Consider the following 19,445-nt stretch of genomic DNA (forward strand, 5'->3'; position numbering starts at 1 on the left):
CCATGACGGAGGCTGCGGGGCTACAGTTGTACTGAGCATGCCCAGTGTGTCAGAAAGCTGATGTGCACATGCTCAGTACTCCAAGGCATGCTGGGTAATATATATGGACCATGGACGGTCTAATCTGCGATCTGCCTACTTGGTCACGCCGGGACGGTAGCCCTGATGTTTGGGATCACATGTTCCCTTTTTTTCCTCGCTGGATCCTTCACGTGATCATCTGTTACCGCTCAGCCAACAGATAACACAAGTTTCAGAGAAAGTTTTATGTAAGAAAATTACAGAAGATTGAAAAAAAAAAATCTAAATTAAAAATATTCCAAGAACCTAAGAGTCTGTACAGCGACCACTCAGCAGCTCCGACCTACAGCAAAATAAATTATAACCTTTACCAAAAATATTCTCCCCTCTCCCCGGCCGCCCGTCTCTCCCGACACTAAACAGTCGATGCCGCGGCCCCAGTCACATGAGCAGAGCGCGCCGGGGCGGACATAATGGCTCTGCTCACTGTCACTTTACTGGATCTGAGTTTTTCTCGGGCCCAGAAGGGTCATCGCCATTTCCCAGTAAGGGCCCATTGGAAAGCTGGCAGCATTTATTAATGACGCCCTCCCCCACTCCTGTCTGACACCTTCACACTGGGGGGGGGGGGGGGAATATAGACCTTGTGGATACTGCAGCCCCCACAATCATCACTGTGCATAGTCACATACGAAGCCCAATACCGCGGCAGTGCTGAGTGGACCAGACTCGTCCTCACTGCTGCAGACTGTCGCTCCCGCTGCAGACTGTCGCTCCCGCTGCTGAACATTCCCCCACGTGCAGAGTGCAGGGCAATCTTTGGTTAACCCTCTGCATATATGATGAGTAGTGAGATCACCGGCCCACAGCCGCTCTCTGCGCGACAGTAATGTGAACGGTTTATTTCCAACCTCGCAGGCGTCCATTTATCGACCAGTGGTGGTCCGAGCACTGGGACCCCTCCACTGATCCAGAGAACAGCGCTCGGAAATGCCACGTGGATGTGAACGGCTCTGCAGCCCCCACATTTCACAATCCCATTCTTCAGACTTGGAGCAGTCGGACCACCATTCATGAGCGTATAGTCATGGACAGTACAGCAAGCTGATAATGGGTTACCACCGGCATTGCCAAGCACCGACCATGAAAATCACCAGCATCGGGGCATAAATATGTGGAGGCAGAAGGGATGGAGAACGTCACCATCTGCAGAGCACAGTGGTCCTGCGCTCGCCCCTACCCCACAGAATCCGCAGGGCTCGGAGCAGGGGACATTTTGGTAGTCGGTGGCCCTGAAACCTGCCCTATCACCAGAGCTTATGAAGCAGCCGAGGAGGCCGGAAGGTAGGACGCTCCCCGGCTCTGGTCCTGCGGATCTTTCTGTGCACCTCATGATACCACCATCCCCCGTTACAAGGGGCTACTGGCCTTCGTCTATGGTCAGGACGCGGTTCTGTCCTCCATTGCACCGGCAGCAGCGACGTGCGGCTCCTCGATACTCCGTATCATGGAGAGTGCAGCGTGTTCAGATCAGACTATTTACTGCTCCCAAGTTCTCGTGACAGCGTTCACATCATCGCCTGCCTGATCTGTCCTTGAGGGTCCTGAGAGACCCTCATCCCACAAGTACGAGGGGCACAACACCACAGCGGTGCTGGCGTTACTCATCCGTCACGTACGATCGCCAAGTGCTGCCGATTCATTCCGAATCTTCCCGGGGTCCGGCGTTTTCTGGGGCAGGTGAAGGCCGAACCCTGGAAACTGGGGAGCTGTAAATTGTACCATTCCCTTGGAAGTATAGTTAGAGAGGCGAGGATACGGATTTTTGTCTCCGCTCGTCTTTAGTGACGGGACGAGCCCTTCAGTCGAGCTTCTCCAGGACAGACGGGACATAGACCAGGCTGAGCTCGCTGCCAAAGTCACAGACAATGGCTGCGTTGTCCAGGACCAGGATCTGCCGCGCCGGCTGTGCTTCCTCACACTTTCCCAGGTAGACAGTCTGTAGGAGGTCTCCGTACCCAATGTCCCAGAAAGACACGCAGCCCTGGCCGCCCGTCACCAGCAGGTTGTCCGAGATGAGACCCAAACTGGAGCCACAACCTAAGTCCTGAGGAGAGAGAACATGGCGCCGTCAGCTAGGACACATCGGGGGAGAGATCAGGGGACTAATGGGGGCAGTCTGTAAGACCGCCGCAGTGTGAGGGGGTACCGAGGAATAACCCTTTGTATTGCAGGAAAGCTGATGAGGTGGTGCAGCTTTTCGGCATCAGTCCTGTGTAAAGTGACCCTGTGCATGTCTTCACCAGCAGTGCACGCAGATCCATCACCCCCATCATCACTCACTTGCTGGATGGAGCCCCCCCATCATCACTCACTTGCTGGATGGAGCCCCCCCCCCCCCATCATCACTCACTTGCTGGATAGAGCCCCCCATCATCACCACTCACTTGCTGGATGGAGACCCCATCATCAGTCACTTGCTGGATGGAGCCCCCCATCATCACTCACTTGCTGGATGGAGCCCCCCCATCATCACTTGCTGGATGGAGCCCCCCATCATCACTCACTTGCTGGATGGAGCCCCCCCATCATCACTTGCTGGATGGAGACCCACATCATCACTCACTTGCTGTATGGAGCCCCCTATCATCACTCACTTGCTGGATGGAGCCCCCCCATCATCACTCACTTGCTGGATGAAGACCCCCCATCATCACCCACTTGCTGGATGGAGACCCCCATCATCACTCACTTGCTGGATGGAGACCCCCATCATCACTCACTTGCTGGATGGAGACCCCCATCATCACTCACTTGCTGGATGGAGCCCCCCATCATCACTCACTTGCTGGATGGAGTACAGCTTTATCCCAGAGCTCCGGTCCCATATACTGATCACATCGTCCAGGCCGCTGCTGATGACATAGGACGCCGTGCACAACAACGAGGTGATGTCTCCCCGATGCCCGTGCATGTGAGCGACCCGACTTCCAGTGAGAACATCCCATAAGCAGATGGCTCCATCTTGTCCCCCACTGGCTAGGACCATGGTCTGCAGATAACGATTAGCAAGGATGGAGGCAGATTAGTAGATCTCGACTTCAGCAAAGCATTTCATAAAGTATCTCATACTACACTGAAAAAATGGGCAAGTAAGGGAGTGACAAGGCTACGGCTAGGGGGATCCAAAACTGGCTCAGTGATCGTACTCAGCGTGGTGATAAATGGCTGCACATCCAGCTGGAAGAGTGTTACAAGTGGGGACCACAAGGCTCTGTCCTGGCCCCAGTGTTACAAGTGGGGACCACAAGGCTCTGTCCTGGCCCCAGTGTTACAAGTGGGGACCACAAGGCTCTGTCCTGGCCCCAGTGTTACAAGTGGGGACCACAAGGCTCTGTCCCGGCCCCAGTGTTACAAGTGGGGACCACAAGGCTCTGTCCCGGCCCCAGTGTTACAAGTGGGGACCACAAGGCTCTGTCCTGGCCCCAGTGTTACAAGTGGGGACCACAAGGCTCTGTCCTGGCCCCAGTGTTACAAGTGGGGACCACAAGGCTCTGTCCCGGCCCCAGTGTTACAAGTGGGGGCCACAAGGCTCTGTCCCGGCCCCAGTGTTACAAGTGGGGACCACAAGACTCTGTCCTGGCCCCAGTGTTACAAGTGGGGACCACAAGGCTCTGTCCTGGCCCCAGTGTTACAAGTGGGGACCACAAGGCTCTGTCCCGGCCCCAGTGTTACAAGTGGGGGCCACAAGGCTCTGTCCCGGCCCCAGTGTTACAAGTGGGGACCACAAGGCTCTGTCCCAGCCCCAGTGTTACAAGTGGGGACCACAAGGCTCTGTCCTGTCCCCAGTGTTACAAGTGGGGACCACAAGGCTCTGTCCTGTCCCCAGTGTTACAAGTGGGGACCACAAGGCTCTGTCCTGTCCCCAGTGTTACAAGTGTGGACCACAAGGCTCTGTCCTGGCCCCAGTGTTACAAGTGGGGGAAATAAGTATTTGATCCCTTGCTGATTTTGTACGTTTGCCCACTGACAAAGACATGTACAGTCTATAATTTTAAGGGTAGGTTAATTTTAACATTGAGAGATAGAATATCAAAAATAAAATCCAGAAAATCACATTGTATAAATTATATAAATGTATTTGCATTTTGCAGTGAGAAATAAGTATTTGATCCCCTACCAACCATTAAGAGTTCTGGCTCCAACAGACCAGTTAAACTCCTAATCATCTCACTACCTGCATTATAGACAGCTTTCTTACATAGTCACCTATATAAAAGACTCCTGTCTGCAGACTTAATTATCAGTCAGACTCTAACCTCTACAACACGAGCAAGATCAAAGAGCTTTATAAGGATGTCAGGGACGAGATCGTAGACCTGCACAAAGCTGGAATGGGCTACAAAACCATAAGTATGACGCTGGGTGAGAAGGAGACAACTGTTGGTGCAATAGTAAGAAAATGGAAGAAATACAAAATGACTGTCAATCGACATCGATCTGGGGCACCATGCAAAATCTCACCTCGTGGGGCATCCTTGATCATGCAGAAGGTGAGAGATCAGCCTAAAACTACACGGGGAGGGGGACTTGTTAATGATCTCAAGGCAGCTGGGACCACAGACACCAAGAAAACCATTGGTAACACATTACACTGTAAAGGTTTAACATCCTGCAGTGTCCGCAAGGTCTCCCTGCTGAAGAAGGCACATGTGCAGGCCAGTCTGAATAAATAATAATAATTTTATTTATATAGTGCCGACATATTCCGCAGCGCTTTACATTATAGAGGGGACTTGTACAGACAATAGACATTACAGCATAACAGAAATCACAGTTCAAAACAGATACCAGGAGGAATGAGGGCCCTGCTGCTCGCAAGCTACAATCTATAGGAAAAGGGGAGACACGAGAGGTGGATGGTAACAATTGTTTTCGTTGTTCGGACCAGCCATAGTGTAAGGCTCGGGTGTTCATGTAAAGCTGCATGAACCAGTTATCAGCCTAAGTATGTAGCAGTACAGACACAGAGGCTATTAACTGCATAAAGTGTATGAGAACATGATGAGAGGAACCGGATTATGGTAAAAAATTTTAATAGGCCACACAGGGATAGTTAGGTTAATGCGTTGAGGCAGTAGGCCAGTCTGAACAAATGAGTTTTTAGGGCACACTTAAAACTGTGGGGATTGGGGATTAATCGTATTAACCTAGGTAGTGCATTCCAAAGAATCGGCGCAGCACGTGTAAAGTCTTGGAGACGGGAGTGGGAGGTTCTGATTATTGAGGATGCTAACCGGAGGTCATTAGCGGAGCGGAGGGCACGGGTAGGGTGGTAAACTGAGACCAGAGAGGAGATGTAGGGTGGTGCTGAGCCATGGAGAGCTTTGTGGATGAGGGTAGTAGTTTTGTACTGGATTCTGGAGTGGATGGGTAACCAGTGTAATGAGTGGCAAAGGTAAAGGCATCGGTGTAAAGTCTGAAATTTGCCAATGAACCTGGATGATTCTGTGAGTGATTGGGAGAAGGTGCTGTGGTCAGAGGAGACAAAAATTGAGCTCTTTGGCATTAACTCAACTCGCCGTGTTTGGAGGAAGAGAAATGCTTACTATGACCCAAAGAACACCGTCCCCACTGTCAAGCATGGAGGTGGAAACATTATGTTTTGGGGGTGTTTCTCTGCTAAGGGCACAGGACTACTTCACCGCATCAATGGGAGAATGGATGGAGCCATGTACCATAAAATCCTGAGTCACAACCTCCTTTCCTCCACCAGGACATTAAAAATGGGTCATGGCTGGGTCTGCCAACAAGACAATGACTCAAAACATACAGCCAAGGCAACAAAGGAATGGCTCAAAAAGAAGCACATTAAGGTCATGGAGTGGCCTAGCCAGTCTCCAGACCTTCATCCCATAGAAAACTTATGGAGGGAGTTGAAGCTCCGAGTTGCCAAGTGACAGCAACAAAATCTTAATGATTTAGATGATCTGCAAAGAGGAGAGGAGCAAAACTCCTCCTGACATGTGCGCAAACCTCATCATCAACTACAAAAGACGTCTGACTGCTGGGCTTGCCAACAAGGGTTTTACCACCAAGTATTAAGTCTTTTTTGCCAGAGGGATCAAATACTTATTTCTCACTGCAAAATGCAAAAACATTTATATCATTTATACAATGTGATTTTATTTTTGATATTCTATCTCTCAATGTTAAAATTAACCTACCCTTAAAATGATAGACTGTTCGTGTGTTTGTCAATCGGCAAACTTACAAAATCAGCAAAGGATCAAACACTAATTTCCCCCACCGTACAAGTGGGGACCACAAGGCTCTGTCCCGGCCCCAGGGTTGCTCAACATTAAAATAAATTATCTAGATAAGGGAAGGGTAGGTAAACTAATCAAATTAGCTGACTATGCAAAGCTAGGAGGGATAGCCATCACTAGAGAAGACAGAGAAAGGATTCAGAAGAATCTAGAAAGTCACTGCCCATTGTTCAAGCTTAATAGAAAGGTATTTAACAGGGAGAAATGCAAGATTCTACATCTCAACAAGAAAAACAAAAATTACATCTTGAATATTCGAGTTGGAAGGGACCTCCGGGGACAAAGTTCTCACCACAGTGGCATCTCATTTTTTATTGCATCATGCAGGCAGACATGCAGGGACTAGGATAGTTGGTCTAGAGTATATCAGAGGTTCGGGCAGAGGAGAATCACTGGAACGCAAGCTTTTGCAAGCGGAAGCCCGTTGGATTTTTTTGTTACACTCTACAGCTCCTCTGGGCATCAATGAGGATCTTCTTTTTACGGGCTTTTTGGGATGAACCAATTTGTGATCGTATGTTTTATATGTCCATTTTAGGTTGTTCTCAGCATGGGTCCTGTTATCTATATGTCCTCATTGGCTTCTGGACGATATAAGGAATTTTTTTTCACATATGGATTAAAGCAGGATCAAGTCTTCATATGTGTCTGTTAACGCTTATCGATGCAAGTTTGAAGAGAGGACCATTCGAGAAGAATAAATAAGGAGAATGGAACAAAGATGTCATACGTTTATGTGGATAACGGGACTCTAGCCGGATGATATATATATGCTTCATGTGGACATAAATCAGTAATGAGATATATACTACTCCACCCGGTGAACTGTGGGTCCACACGTGCCACAAGGATTATATAATTCTTCCCATAAATATTACAAGCCTATTATTGTACAAAAACCCCAATGCCCAGAATATAATCCGGGAAAAGAAGGTGTGGACTACTCGTAAATTTTAAAATACATCTTTAATAAATATAATAAAAATACACAAACTACAAAACAAAACAGAGGTAAAATACAATACATATGGTAGGGGACAGCGAGTAGGCTATATCGGGTAGTTTCTAAAAGTTTAACTGATAATATCACAGTACCCAAGAATAAATATTTACCATATAAAATGCCTATTCAAATGTACATATTGCTGGGCCATTATATAGCACAAAAAGTGCATAGTGCCTATTAGAATGGGGTAAAAACACCCTCAGTGCAGTGCTGCAAAATGCCTGTAACCAGCTATACTACAAAATATAATGAAGAGCTTCAAATAAGTGCATCGTGCCTTTTAGAATGGGGTAAAACACCCTCAGTGCAATATTGCATATACGTATAACACGCTATCCTGCAAGATTTCATGAAGAACTTCATAAAAAAAAGGCATAATGGATAAATAAATGTGAACTTACATGACAAGCTGACCCGATAGCACTGTCCCCTCCACCCCTTGACAGCGCCGTTTCGCCCAAAATGGCTTCTTCAGATATGGGGCATATGCCCCATTCTAAAAGGCACGATGCACTTATTTGAAGCTCTTCATTATATTTTGTAGTATAGCTGGTTACAGGCATTTTGCAGCACTGCACTGAGGGTGTTTTTACCCCATTCTAATAGGCACTATGCACTTTTTGTGCTATATAATGGCCCAGCAATATGTACATTTGAATAGGCATTTTATATGGTAAATATAGGGATTTTTGTGTGTACTCACCGTAAAATCCTTTTCTCCGAGCCACTCATTGGGGGACACAGGACCATGGGTTATGCTGCTGTCACTAGGAGGCTGACACTAAGCTGAGACAAAAAAAGGTTAGCTCCTCCCCTGCAGTATACACCCTCGTACTGGCTTCCAGACACCCAGTTCAGTGCAAAAGCAGTAGGATAGAAACAATGTAACCAGTAACATTAGAATATAACATGTCAAACAAACAGTCAAGAACAAAAAAACAAGATCACGAGCCGAAAAAGGCTACCAGGGTGGGTGCTGTGTCCCCCAATGAGTGGCTCGGAGAAAAGAATTTTACGGTGAGTACACACAAAAATCCCTATTTCTCCTTCGCCTCATTGGGGGACACAGGACCATGGGACGTCCCAAAGCAGTCCCTGGGAGGGAAACAATACAACCAAATACCTCCATGTACCAACTGACTACAGGTGCGCAACGGCCGCTTGCAGGATACGCCTGCCAAGGGCCGCGTCCGCAGAGGAGTGGATGTGGACATTGCAATGCTTTGTGAAGGTATGCAGGCTAGACCACGTTGCGGCCTTGCAAACCTGCTCCGCTGTTGCCTGGTGCCGGATGGCCCAGGAAGCACCCATCGACCGAGTGGAATGAGCTCTAATCCCCGCCGGGATAGGACTGCCTCTGACTCGATAGGATTCCTGGATAGCAGATCGAATCCATCTGGCTATCGTGGATTTAGACGCAGCCAAACCCTTTCTGTGACCCTCCGGGAGCACGAAAAGGGCGTCCGATTTTCTGAAGTGAGCCGTTCTGGAGATGTACCTCCTGAGGGCCCTAACCACGTCCAGAGTATGGAGAGCCTTCTCGACTCTATGTTTGGGCTGTGGGCAAAAGGAGGGAAGAATGATGTCCTCATTGAGGTGGAAAGAAGAGACCACCTTTGGAAGAAACGCCGGAGAAGGACGAAGGACTACCTTGTCCTGATGAAAGGCAAGGAAAGGAGCCCGGCAGGATAAAGCGGCGAGCTCTGAAACCCTTCTGATGGACGTCACCGCTACCAGGAAGGCAACCTTCCAAGAGAGGACCGAGAGCGGAACGTCTTGCAGGGGTTCGAACGGAGGTTCCTGAAGGACCCCTAGGACCAAGTTGAGATCCCAGGTCTCCAGCGGCATCCTGTAGGGAGGAACCACATGGGAGACTCCCTGGATGAAAGTCTTGACCTGAAGGTTGGTGGCGATCCTACGCTGGAAAAGCACGGATAACGCTGAGATCTGACCTTTGAGGGAACTCAGGGCCAAACCGGAGTCCAGACCAGCCTGAAGGAAATTCAAGATGCAAGGGATAGAGAAAACGAGAGGAGGGAGACCCCGGAGCCTACACCATGAGAAGAAGGATTTCCAGACGCGGTGGTAGATGGAGGCGGAAGACGCCTTGCGAGCACTTAACATGGTGGGGATGACCTGCTGAGAGAAACCGGCACGAGTTAGAACCCAGGTTTCAACAGCCACGCCGTTAAACGTAGGGCCCCTGAGCTCTGATGGTAAATCGGTCCCTGGCGAAGCAGGTCTGGGCGGTCTGGCAACCGCAAGGGAACGTCGGCTACGAGCTGAACGAGCTCCGCGTACCAAGCGCGACGAGGCCAGTCTGGGGCGACCAGAATGACTGGAACTCCCTCCATCTTGATCTTTCGGATCACCTTCGGCAGTAAGGGAAGGGGAGGGAACACGTATGGGAGCTGAAAATGATGCCATGGAGAAATCAGCGCGTCCACTCCTATGGCCTGGGGATCCCGAGATCGAGCAATGAAGTTGTGGACCTTGGCGTTCAATCTGGACGCCATCAGATCCACGTCCGGGGTCCCCCAGCGAAGACAGATCTGGAGAAAAACCTCTGGGTGGAGTTCCCACTCCCCCGAGGCAAGGCCCTGGCGGCTCAGGAAGTCCGCCGCCCAATTCTCGACTCCCGGAATGTACACCGCGGAGATGATGGAATGGTTGGTTTCGGCCCAACGAAGGATGAGGGAGACTTCCTGCATCGCGGCCCTGCTGCGGGTACCCCCCTGGTGGTTGATGTAAGCCACCGCCGTGACGTTGTCGGATTGGACTCGTACAGGGTGACCCGCGAGCAGGGGGTGAAAGCGACTCAGAGCAAGTCTGATAGCACGAATCTCCAGGATGTTGATGGGAAGTTTGGATTCCCGAACTGTCCAGAGGCCCTGGGCAGAGTGGTGGAGGAACACCGCCCCCCAGCCAAGAAGACTGGCGTCGGTAGTCACCACTAACCAGCGGATCGGGAGGAAGGACTTCCCCCGGAGGAGAGATGGGCCCAGGGTCCACCATACGAGAGATTGTCTGACCCGCGGGGACAGGGGACAAGGGCGGTCGAGAGAAGAGATGCTCCTGTCCCAGTTGTCTAGCAAAGCCTGTTGCAAGGGACGGAGATGGAGTTGAGCAAAAGGAACTGCTTCGATTGCTGCAACCATCTTTCCCAGGATCTTCATGGCGAACCGAATGGTTCGCGGGCGAGGATGACAGAGCGTTTGGGCTCCTTGCTGAAGTGCTTGGGCCTTGGACCGAGGAAGCAAGACCAGCCCCCTCGAAGTGTCCAGGATCATTTCCAGAAAGGAGATCCGACGGGCAGGAACGGGAGAGGACTTGCCCCAGTTGATCAACCAACCTAGGCGCGAAAGAGAATCCAGGGTAATGTGGACGCTTGACTCGCAGGCCTGAAAAGACGGGCCCTTTATGAGGAGATCGTCTAAGTAAGGTAACACGACGACTCCTCGAGAATGAAGGATGGCCATGACAGCCGCCATGACCTTGGTAAATACCCTGGGCGCCGTGGCGAGACCGAAGGGTAAGGCCGTGAACTGGAAGTGATCCTCCAGAATGGCAAAGCGGAGGAACCTCTGATGAGACGGGAAAATCGGGATGTGAAGATAGGCATCCTTGATGTCTATCGAGGCCAGAAATTCCCCTCTTTCCATCGAAGAGATGACCGATCTGAGCGATTCCATCCTGAAGTGCCGGACTCTTACGCACTTGTTCAGGAGCTTCAGATCCAGAATGGGCCGCACTTTTCCGTCTTTCTTTGGCACAACGAAGAGGTTTGAGTAGAAACCTTTGAACCTCTCGTGTTCCGGGACCGGGACAATGACCCCGCTCTGGCGGAGGATGTGAATGGCGCAAAGAAGGGCGCGAGTCTGAGTTGCCGAACTGGGGAGACGAGAGGGGAAAAACCGAGTTGGAGGAGGAGAGGAGAACTCTATCTTGTAGCCGGACGATACCAGATCCCTGACCCATTCGTCGTGCACGACGGAGAGCCAGGCTTGCTGAAAAAAGAGTAGGCGTCCGCCTATTCTGATGGTATCGACTGGCACCGTTCCCGAGTCATTGAGACGGGAATCTGGGAGGTCTGGAACCTCGGGTTCTGGGCTGCCTTGGTTTCCCGCGCCAGGAAGGATTCGGCCTGAAGGAGGGACGAGAGTCTCTGTCATTGCGAGAGGAACGGTCTGATCTGGAAAGCCCGGAGGGATTGGACCAGGCTGGGCTGGTACGAAAAGGCCGAAAACGAAAGAAGGGCTGGCGCTGGAAAGCCGCCTTGGGCCTCTGTTGGGGAAGGAACTTGCTCTTTCCCCCTGTGGCGTCGGAAATAAGCTGGTCAAGCTTTTCGCCGAAAAGACGCCCGCTTTGAAAAGGGAGGGAGATCAGAGATTTCTTAGAGGAGGCGTCTGCGCGCCACTCCCTGAGCCAAAGAGCCCTTCTGATAGCAATGGCGTTGGAAGCCGCCGATGCTGCGCAATTCGCCGCGTCGAGGGAAGCGAACATCACGTAATCGCTAGCCATGGCTAACTGCTTGGCTAGGTCTGCCATCTCAGACGGGAGGTCCTGTTCATTAATGGATTTCGCTAGAGCATCCGCCCAGGAAACCATAGCCTTGGTCACCCAAGCCGCGGCGAAGGAGGGGGCCAGGGAAGAGCCAGAGGCCTCATACACTGAACGAGCTAGAGAGTCTAGCTGGCGTTCAGTGGGACTCTTAATTGAAGCGCCCTCCGGAACTGAAAGAAGCGTTTTAGAAGCTAGGCGTGAGACCGGCGGATCTACTAAAGGGGGATCCGTCCAGTCCTTCACGAGATCCGCTGAAAAGGGATACTTAGATGCCAGGTCCTTCTTACCCGTGAAACGCTTATCTGGATGCTCCCTGTGACGCCTGACTATATCCAGAAAAGCTGGATGAGAGGCAAAAGATTTATGGGAACGTTTGGATCTGGTAAAAGAGACCGCGTGTTCCGGAGCGGAATTAACGTCATCATCCACCTTAAGAGTGTGATTGACAGCTACAATGAGGGAGTCAACCGTAGCTCTGAACTCCGGAGCCTCCGGGTCCAATGATACCTCGGACTCATGTTCAGAGTCGTGAACGCTGTGAGCCCCCAAAGAGGGTGAGCGAGAGGTGGAGCTGGCAGAGTCTGAGCGGCGAGGAGAGCGCTCAGGAGAGGTAGTGCGGATCCGTTTTCTGGATGACCGAGCCTCTCTAAGTGGAGAGCGGCCCCTGCTGGCCGACGATTCCCCTGCTGTGAAGGGATCTCTTAACGCCTGAAGCGGATTACCCTGAACCCCGGGAGGATTTTGAATGGATTTGATGGCGTTGGCTAAAAAATCCACGGACTGTGTGAGTGAAGCGACCCACGGGGGGGGACTAGGTACGCCAGAGTCGGTGGCGGTGGAGGGCTCCTGGGCACATGGGGCATCGCAGGCAGAGCAGAGGGGAGAACTTTGAGGCTTAGGAAGTGGGGCCTGGCAGGTGGTACATGCAGAAAAAAAGGTCGTATGTACTTTAGGTAGTTTTTTAGACCTTGACTGCGACATGATTCTAATGCAGAAAGAGGCCACAGGGACTATAAACTGGACTGGGAAGCAGAGGGAGACGCTGCAGGGGAGAAGCTGACGATGTCTCCTTACCCCGGTCCTGTGTCCCGCTGTCCTGGGAAGCTGAGAAGCCTGAGAGGAGACTGGCTGCACGTGGGCGCAGTGACACCGAGGTGCTTCCGAGCAGGAGCTGCGGCATGTGGAGTGAAGATGGCCGCCGAGATCAGGAAGGAGATCTCGACGGCTGTGAGAAGCGCCAGGAACCAGGGGCGGCGCCGCCGATGACGCGCAGGAGTGGGCGGAGCCTAACAGCAGCGACCAGCGGCTAGGCCGAAGCCGGGGGCTAAATTTGCGGCCTGGGCCCGGCGCGCGGCCGCAAAGTGCCGACGTTACAGAGCTACAGCCCCTAATGTGCCCTGCTTAAGAAGGAGCCCTCCGGACCGCCGGCGACCCCCCCCATCCCCCACGAGACACTTACCCGAGGAGGTGAGAGGAGCCTAAGGATGGCTGGGACGGTGCAGGGGATGGGAAGCCTCCATCCACCAGCCCCAGAGGGGAGTGGAGAGGAACCGTCCACCACCTGAGTAACACAGAGCATTGGTGATGCAGTGTGATCTGCACGGACGCCACGGGAATAGGGGGCCACTGTACAGCCGAGGGTAAAACCTGGTGGACAGGGCAAATGTCCGGCAATAAAAAGGCCTGGCTGCAGAGGAGGATACTGGAGGAAAACACCAGTGCTCCTCTGTACAACATGGGGAGATCGGCGTCCCTTTTAGGGAAAAAACCGTCGCCCAAAAATGGTCAGCTCAGGCAGTGGCTCCCACGTCGCAGGAGAGGATACGGAGAGGTGAAACTCCCGTGCTCGCCTGTTGTTGGTTCGGGGGAGATCGGACCACTAAAGAATCCGTCGCCCCCTTCGTCCGGAATGGATTAAAAAGAAAAAATCCGTGAAAATAAAAATCAGTGTGCCTCCTACGGACACTAAGCTTGAACTGGGTGTCTGGAAGCCAGTACGAGGGTGTATACTGCAGGGGAGGAGCTAACCTTTTTTTGTCTCAGCTTAGTGTCAGCCTCCTAGTGACAGCAGCATAACCCATGGTCCTGTGTCCCCCAATGAGGCGAAGGAGAAATTTATTCTTGGGTATTGTGATATTATCAGTTAAACTTTTAGAAACTACCCGATATAGCCTACTCGCTGTCCCCTACCATATGTATTGTATTTTACCTCTGTTTTGTTTTGTAGTTTGTGTATTTTTATTATATTTATTAAAGATGTATTTTAAAATTTACGAGTAGTCCACACCTTCTTTTCCCGGATTATATTCTGGGCATTGGGGTTTTTGTAACATGATTTTGAGGTGTGTCAATTATTTTGGGACCATTGATCAATTTAAAGCCTATTATTGTTTTGGCTTGGTTTAACGAATGTAGCTGGCATCTTGTAACAGCTATATTGTAACAGGGCAACTTTTTATCGCCTTAGGTCCTCGGATAAGTATCATACTGTTTAGTTCATTCTTGGCATGGTTCATATCACCCTTATAAAACATCTTTTGTGGCATTGATTACCATCTATAGCCACATTAGATAGGGTGGTACCTGTATGTTTCAGCTTTTGAATAACGGCCTTATTTGACTTACGTTGAATTAAGTATTGGGACTTATATCCCCTCATTGTATATTCCGTTGTCATATTCCATATGTCTATGGTCCAGTACAGGCCTGGTCTGATTACTTTGGGTCTATCTTTGGTGCCGCGGGCCATTCTGTTGTGAGACTACCATATGCACTAGTCTATCTTGCAGTGTTGTAGGATATTTTTGTGGGGTCTTGGGCTTGTATACCCTGATATTTTTTTATCAGGTTTATACTTACCATTCTTTTGCTCAAGAATATGGTTTGGTTTTTTTTATCATTCTTACACCTGGATTCATATTATATGGGATTTCTCTTCTAGATCCCTATATAGTACTGGGCTTTTTTTTTTCAATAAATAAATACATCATGCATTTATATTAGTGTGTCTTATTTAATTAGATTGTTCAAATAGCTTTTTTATTTCCAGGATTTACTCTATGGAATTGTTCCCTCCAATTGTTGGTCTATCGTACTCCCACCTGTACCCTCATGTGTATGTATGTGAGTGATTGTTGCCTCTTTGTCCCATTTATCGCGTCCGTTTTATATTTTTTGTCTGTGGGTGAGTTTTTCTTGGATATTGTCATGGACTTTGTTTGCCCGGCATCTCATGCACAATGAGCTGCGCTGGAGGATTCGGGCGCTTGCGCATTGTGCAGTATTGGCAGAGACGTCTGCCTATGCACATTTTTCCGCCCTGTTAGTGCGTCACTTCCGGTTCCGGCTTCCAGCGTGTCTCGCTCATTTTCGGATCTGACCATAAGGTATTTAAACTCATATTGACTGCTTGTTCAGCACTCTTCCCCTGACGAAGCCGTCCTTGTAACGGCGATACGCGTGGGGTCTTTTCCCCATACTTATCCCTGCCTCTTGTTACTCTGTCCTTCTGGCAGTATTGTTCTATTTGCCTTGTACCATCTTTATGGCTGGACCTGGGACCTTCACACACACTATTGGTGTACGGTATGTAGGACACCAAGCACATCCGCATATATTCTATATGTATTTGGGCTTTATGACACTGTTCCACACAAGCGGTCAGCCAGTTTTGCTGGCATACAGGTACCGACTGTACTTTATCATACTGGTCACCCAGCCTTTTTGGACAGGGCTTTCTTCTTACCCTGACTTCTATGGGCAATATATTTTTTCTCCTTACCCTGGAGGTTAGTGGGTAGCTAAGAGGCTAAACTATATAGGGCAATTTTGCATTGTATCCTGTCTCCTTATTATGATATTGGCTCTTCATTTTATGTGATCTATTATTTGTGTATTGTAAGGACACGTGCCCCTATTTTGGCTACTGTTACCTTTAGGGATTATTATGGGGATCCTTGTATTTCACTGGTTTTAAATGTTTTTATTGGTACATCAATAAAAGTTTGCCTTTTTATATGTTCAATTACATATTGTGGTGTGCAGTTTTTCAGAGTGGTTCTTTTTTTCTTTTCTGTTTTGGGAACTCCAGGGTCTTCTCAATGCAGGAGTCACTAGACCATCTCAGACATATGTCTGTCCAGCCTCTGTGTGAAGACTTCCATTGAAGGAGAACTCACCACCTCTCGTGGCCGCCTGTTCCACTCTTTGATCACCCTAACTATCAAAATGTCTAATCTGTATCTTCTCCCTTTCAGTTTCATTCCATTACTTCTCGAGTTCAGAATAATGATGATCCCTCTACACTGTGACGACTCTTCAGATATTTGTAGACGGCTATTAAGTCTCCTCTTAGCCTTCTTTTTTTTTCAAGCTAAACATTCCCAGTTGCTTTAACCATTCCTCTTACGACATACTTTGCAGTCCACTCACCATTCCTGGTTGCTTTCCTCTGAACTTGCTCCAGTTTTTCACATTTTTTATAATGTGGTGCCCAGAACTGGACACAGTTATTCCAGACGAGGCCTGACCAAGGAGTAGAGGGGAGTAATTACTTTACGTGACTTAGACTCTATACTTCTCTTAATTCATTCTAGAACTCATGTGCGGTCTGTGATCTATTAGTATACACAAGGTTTTTTTCACACGTGCTGTTGCTTAGTTCTATTCCTCCCATTCTGTAGATGGGAGCTCTGTACTGGGCCCGGTGTTGTTCAACATCTTTATCAATGATTTAGATAAAGGAACGTGTGAAAAAAACTTGGATATACTAATAAATCACAGACGGCACTGGAGTCAACAGTGTGATGAAGCAGCAAAAAAGGCAAACACAGTTATAGGATGTATTAAGAGAAGCATAGAGTCTAGATCAATGCAATGATCCCCCTCTTCTCCTCCTTGGTCAGGCCTCATCTGGAATACTGTGTCCAGTTCTGGGCACATTTTAAAAAAAGACATTGAAAAAGAAGGCTAAGGAGACTTAACAGCTGTCTACAGGATGTCACAGTGTAGAGGGATCATCATTATTCTCATTTTCATATAGAAACACAAGAAGTAATGGGATGAAACTGAAATGGAGAAGCTACAGATGTAATATTTTGACAGTGAAGGTGATCAGTGAGTGGAACAGCGGCCACGAGAGGTGGTGAGTTCTCCTTCAATTGAAGCCTTCACACAGAGACTGGACAGACATCTTTCTGAGATGGATTAGTAACTCCTGCATTTAGCGGGGGGTTGGACCAGATGACCCTGGAGGTCCCTTCCAACTCTTAACATTCTAGATGTAATTTTCCTTTTTCTTGCCCAGATGTAGAATCTTGCGTTCTTGCATTCTATTAGTCGCTGCCCATTGCTCAAGCTTCTCTAGATCCTTCTGAATTCTTTCTCTGTCTTCTCTAGTGATAGCTGTCCCTCCTAGCTTGGTGTCGTTTACCTTCAGTTCCCTGGGGATCCCTTCCAACTCTAACATTCTAGGATTCTATGAGGTCCCAAAGGGGCCAAGTGCAGGCACTCACCTGATCTACATAAATGGCCGTTATTCCTCCTGAGTGACCCTGCAGTGTGAACAAGCAGCAAGCGTCCTCCAGACGGTACACCTACAGACAGACGAGACCCCGTTACATATCACCGCACACCACAGTCCCGGAGGATGCTAGCAGGACCTACACAGCCCTGGGCAGGATTATCACGATGTTCATGCAGCCATCAGAGATCCTACTTTATGTAGAGACTTTCATTTTCCCAGTCACTGACGACAGAGATCTTGAAAACCGTAAAGAACTGGACTAGAAATCATTCACGTCACAGAATATTGGTGGCTCTGACTCACTCTCAGAGTGTGGTCCTGGCTGCCGGTCACGAGCCGCCCGGCCGCGGCCTTCAACACTGTGATTGGCTTCTGGTGGGCACATGACACAGTGTGAGTCAGGTGACAGCGGATGATGTCGTCGTTGGAGTAGAGTGGAGAGCTGGGGACGGTGCTGCGGGCGGCCGCTCCTGAGGAACGAGAACCTCGTCAGTACAAGATGGAGCCCCAGAATATTTACTCCAGGAGTGAACGGAGAGGAAATAGACTGATGAGTAAAGGAAAGCACGGACAGAAGCGTCGGGCCAAGACCGCAGGGTCGGACAGGAGGCCACTCACCTCTGAACTGTAACGGGCTGGACGACTTCCGCAAATCCAGACAGAAAAAATCCAAGGAGCCATTGAGCCGAGCGGCAACGATCCTGCAAGATGGAAACGCCCGTCATTATTACCGTCCGGTAATCTGCACGCGTGGTGCCGGGAGCAAGGACATACCTGTGATTCAGGAAAACCAGTGCCGTGATCCCACTCTGACCATCGCCGTTACTGCAGCGGAGGACCCCCTCGGTGGCGTCCCAGACCTACAGGGCGAAGAAACAATGGAGCTGATGTAAAGCATCCAGCACATGAATAATGGACGGAGAGACTCCGACGAGGGGCTACACGGGGCCACGGCGTCGACCACATCACACCAGATTTTTCCTTAGAGGGGTTATCTGGTGAAAGCAAGTTATTACCCATCTATGGGACCGGTGGCAAGTTGTCTGCACTGGACGAACGCTAGAAGAAGTGGACGTAGGAAGACTTATAGGCCGGGGTCTTCAGAGGCAGAGAACGGGGTCTGCAGTGCCACCAATCCTAGAAGTCAATATTAACCCTTTAAAGCAAGGCTACGCAAGCTGCGAGACCAGTGAGGTGCCCCAGTTACTGGTGAGATGCAGTTGGGTCGGTTTTGATAAAAGTGATGATATTCTAGGCGATACTTTCCATGAACACGGCGAGATAATTCACCCATTTCACATTTATTGCTAGAAAAGCTTGGTGAAGCCCCCGCTCCCACCCGCTCATCGTCTGGCGATTTTCCATTTTTTCACTTTCTTTCTCTCCCTCCCTTTCTTCTAGGAGCCACAGCTATTTCACTTGCCCGTCCCCACCGCCATGTGCGGCTTGTTCTTTATGGCAGAGGTGTCAAACTGCATTCCTCGAGGGCCGCCAACAGGTCGTGTTTTCAAGATTTCCTTAGCATTCCACAAGGTGCTGGAATCATTCTGTGCAGGTGATTAAATTATCACCTGTGCAATACAAGGAAATCCTGAAAACATGACCTGTTGGCGGCCCTCGAGGAATGCAGTTTGACACCTCTGCTTTATGGGACCAGTTGTGGAATGACAATGTTCATCTAACCATATAATGTGTGATATAACAGGGAAAACAACGCAGTTCCCAGTGATGCCGTATACAGTGTGTGAAGCTGCAGCCATGGGCGCCTTCAGTCGTGGCCTTTAAATCCCGTGGTCTGGGATTGATAGTGGCACTTAAATGGTTAAACAGCAGCGATTGGAGCAAGCTACAGCCGCAACTGCTTGGTCTGGAGCAGAGCTGGGATGAAAATTACGTCACAGGTCATTAAAGAGTCTCCCCCAAACAACTAGTCTCCTCCTTTGCACTGATGAGGCGCAAGAACCCAAAACAGCGGTCAGCCAATGTCGGTCCTCTCCTTTCT

The 19,445-nt window shown here is 49.7% G+C and overlaps 1 protein-coding gene across 1 annotated transcript in view; it reads right to left on the bottom strand.

Annotated features, from left to right (window-relative positions):
* Nucleotides 1-247: 247 nt before the first annotated feature.
* Nucleotides 248-19,445, bottom strand: part of SCAP (SREBF chaperone) — a 71,225-nt gene continuing 52,027 nt past the window's right edge. The window contains exons 18-23 of the mRNA XM_077267890.1: nucleotides 18,218-18,303; nucleotides 18,062-18,144; nucleotides 17,747-17,913; nucleotides 17,433-17,513; nucleotides 2,867-3,073; nucleotides 248-2,128 (exon numbers count right to left, since the gene is read on the bottom strand). Coding sequence (XP_077124005.1) covers nucleotides 1,883-2,128; nucleotides 2,867-3,073; nucleotides 17,433-17,513; nucleotides 17,747-17,913; nucleotides 18,062-18,144; nucleotides 18,218-18,303 — 870 coding nt within the window. The 3' untranslated portion in view covers nucleotides 248-1,882. The remainder of the gene's footprint in view (nucleotides 2,129-2,866; nucleotides 3,074-17,432; nucleotides 17,514-17,746; nucleotides 17,914-18,061; nucleotides 18,145-18,217; nucleotides 18,304-19,445) is intronic.

Source organism: Ranitomeya variabilis, chromosome 6 (genome assembly GCF_051348905.1).
Source record: "Ranitomeya variabilis isolate aRanVar5 chromosome 6, aRanVar5.hap1, whole genome shotgun sequence".
NCBI lineage: Eukaryota > Metazoa > Chordata > Amphibia > Anura > Dendrobatidae > Ranitomeya > Ranitomeya variabilis.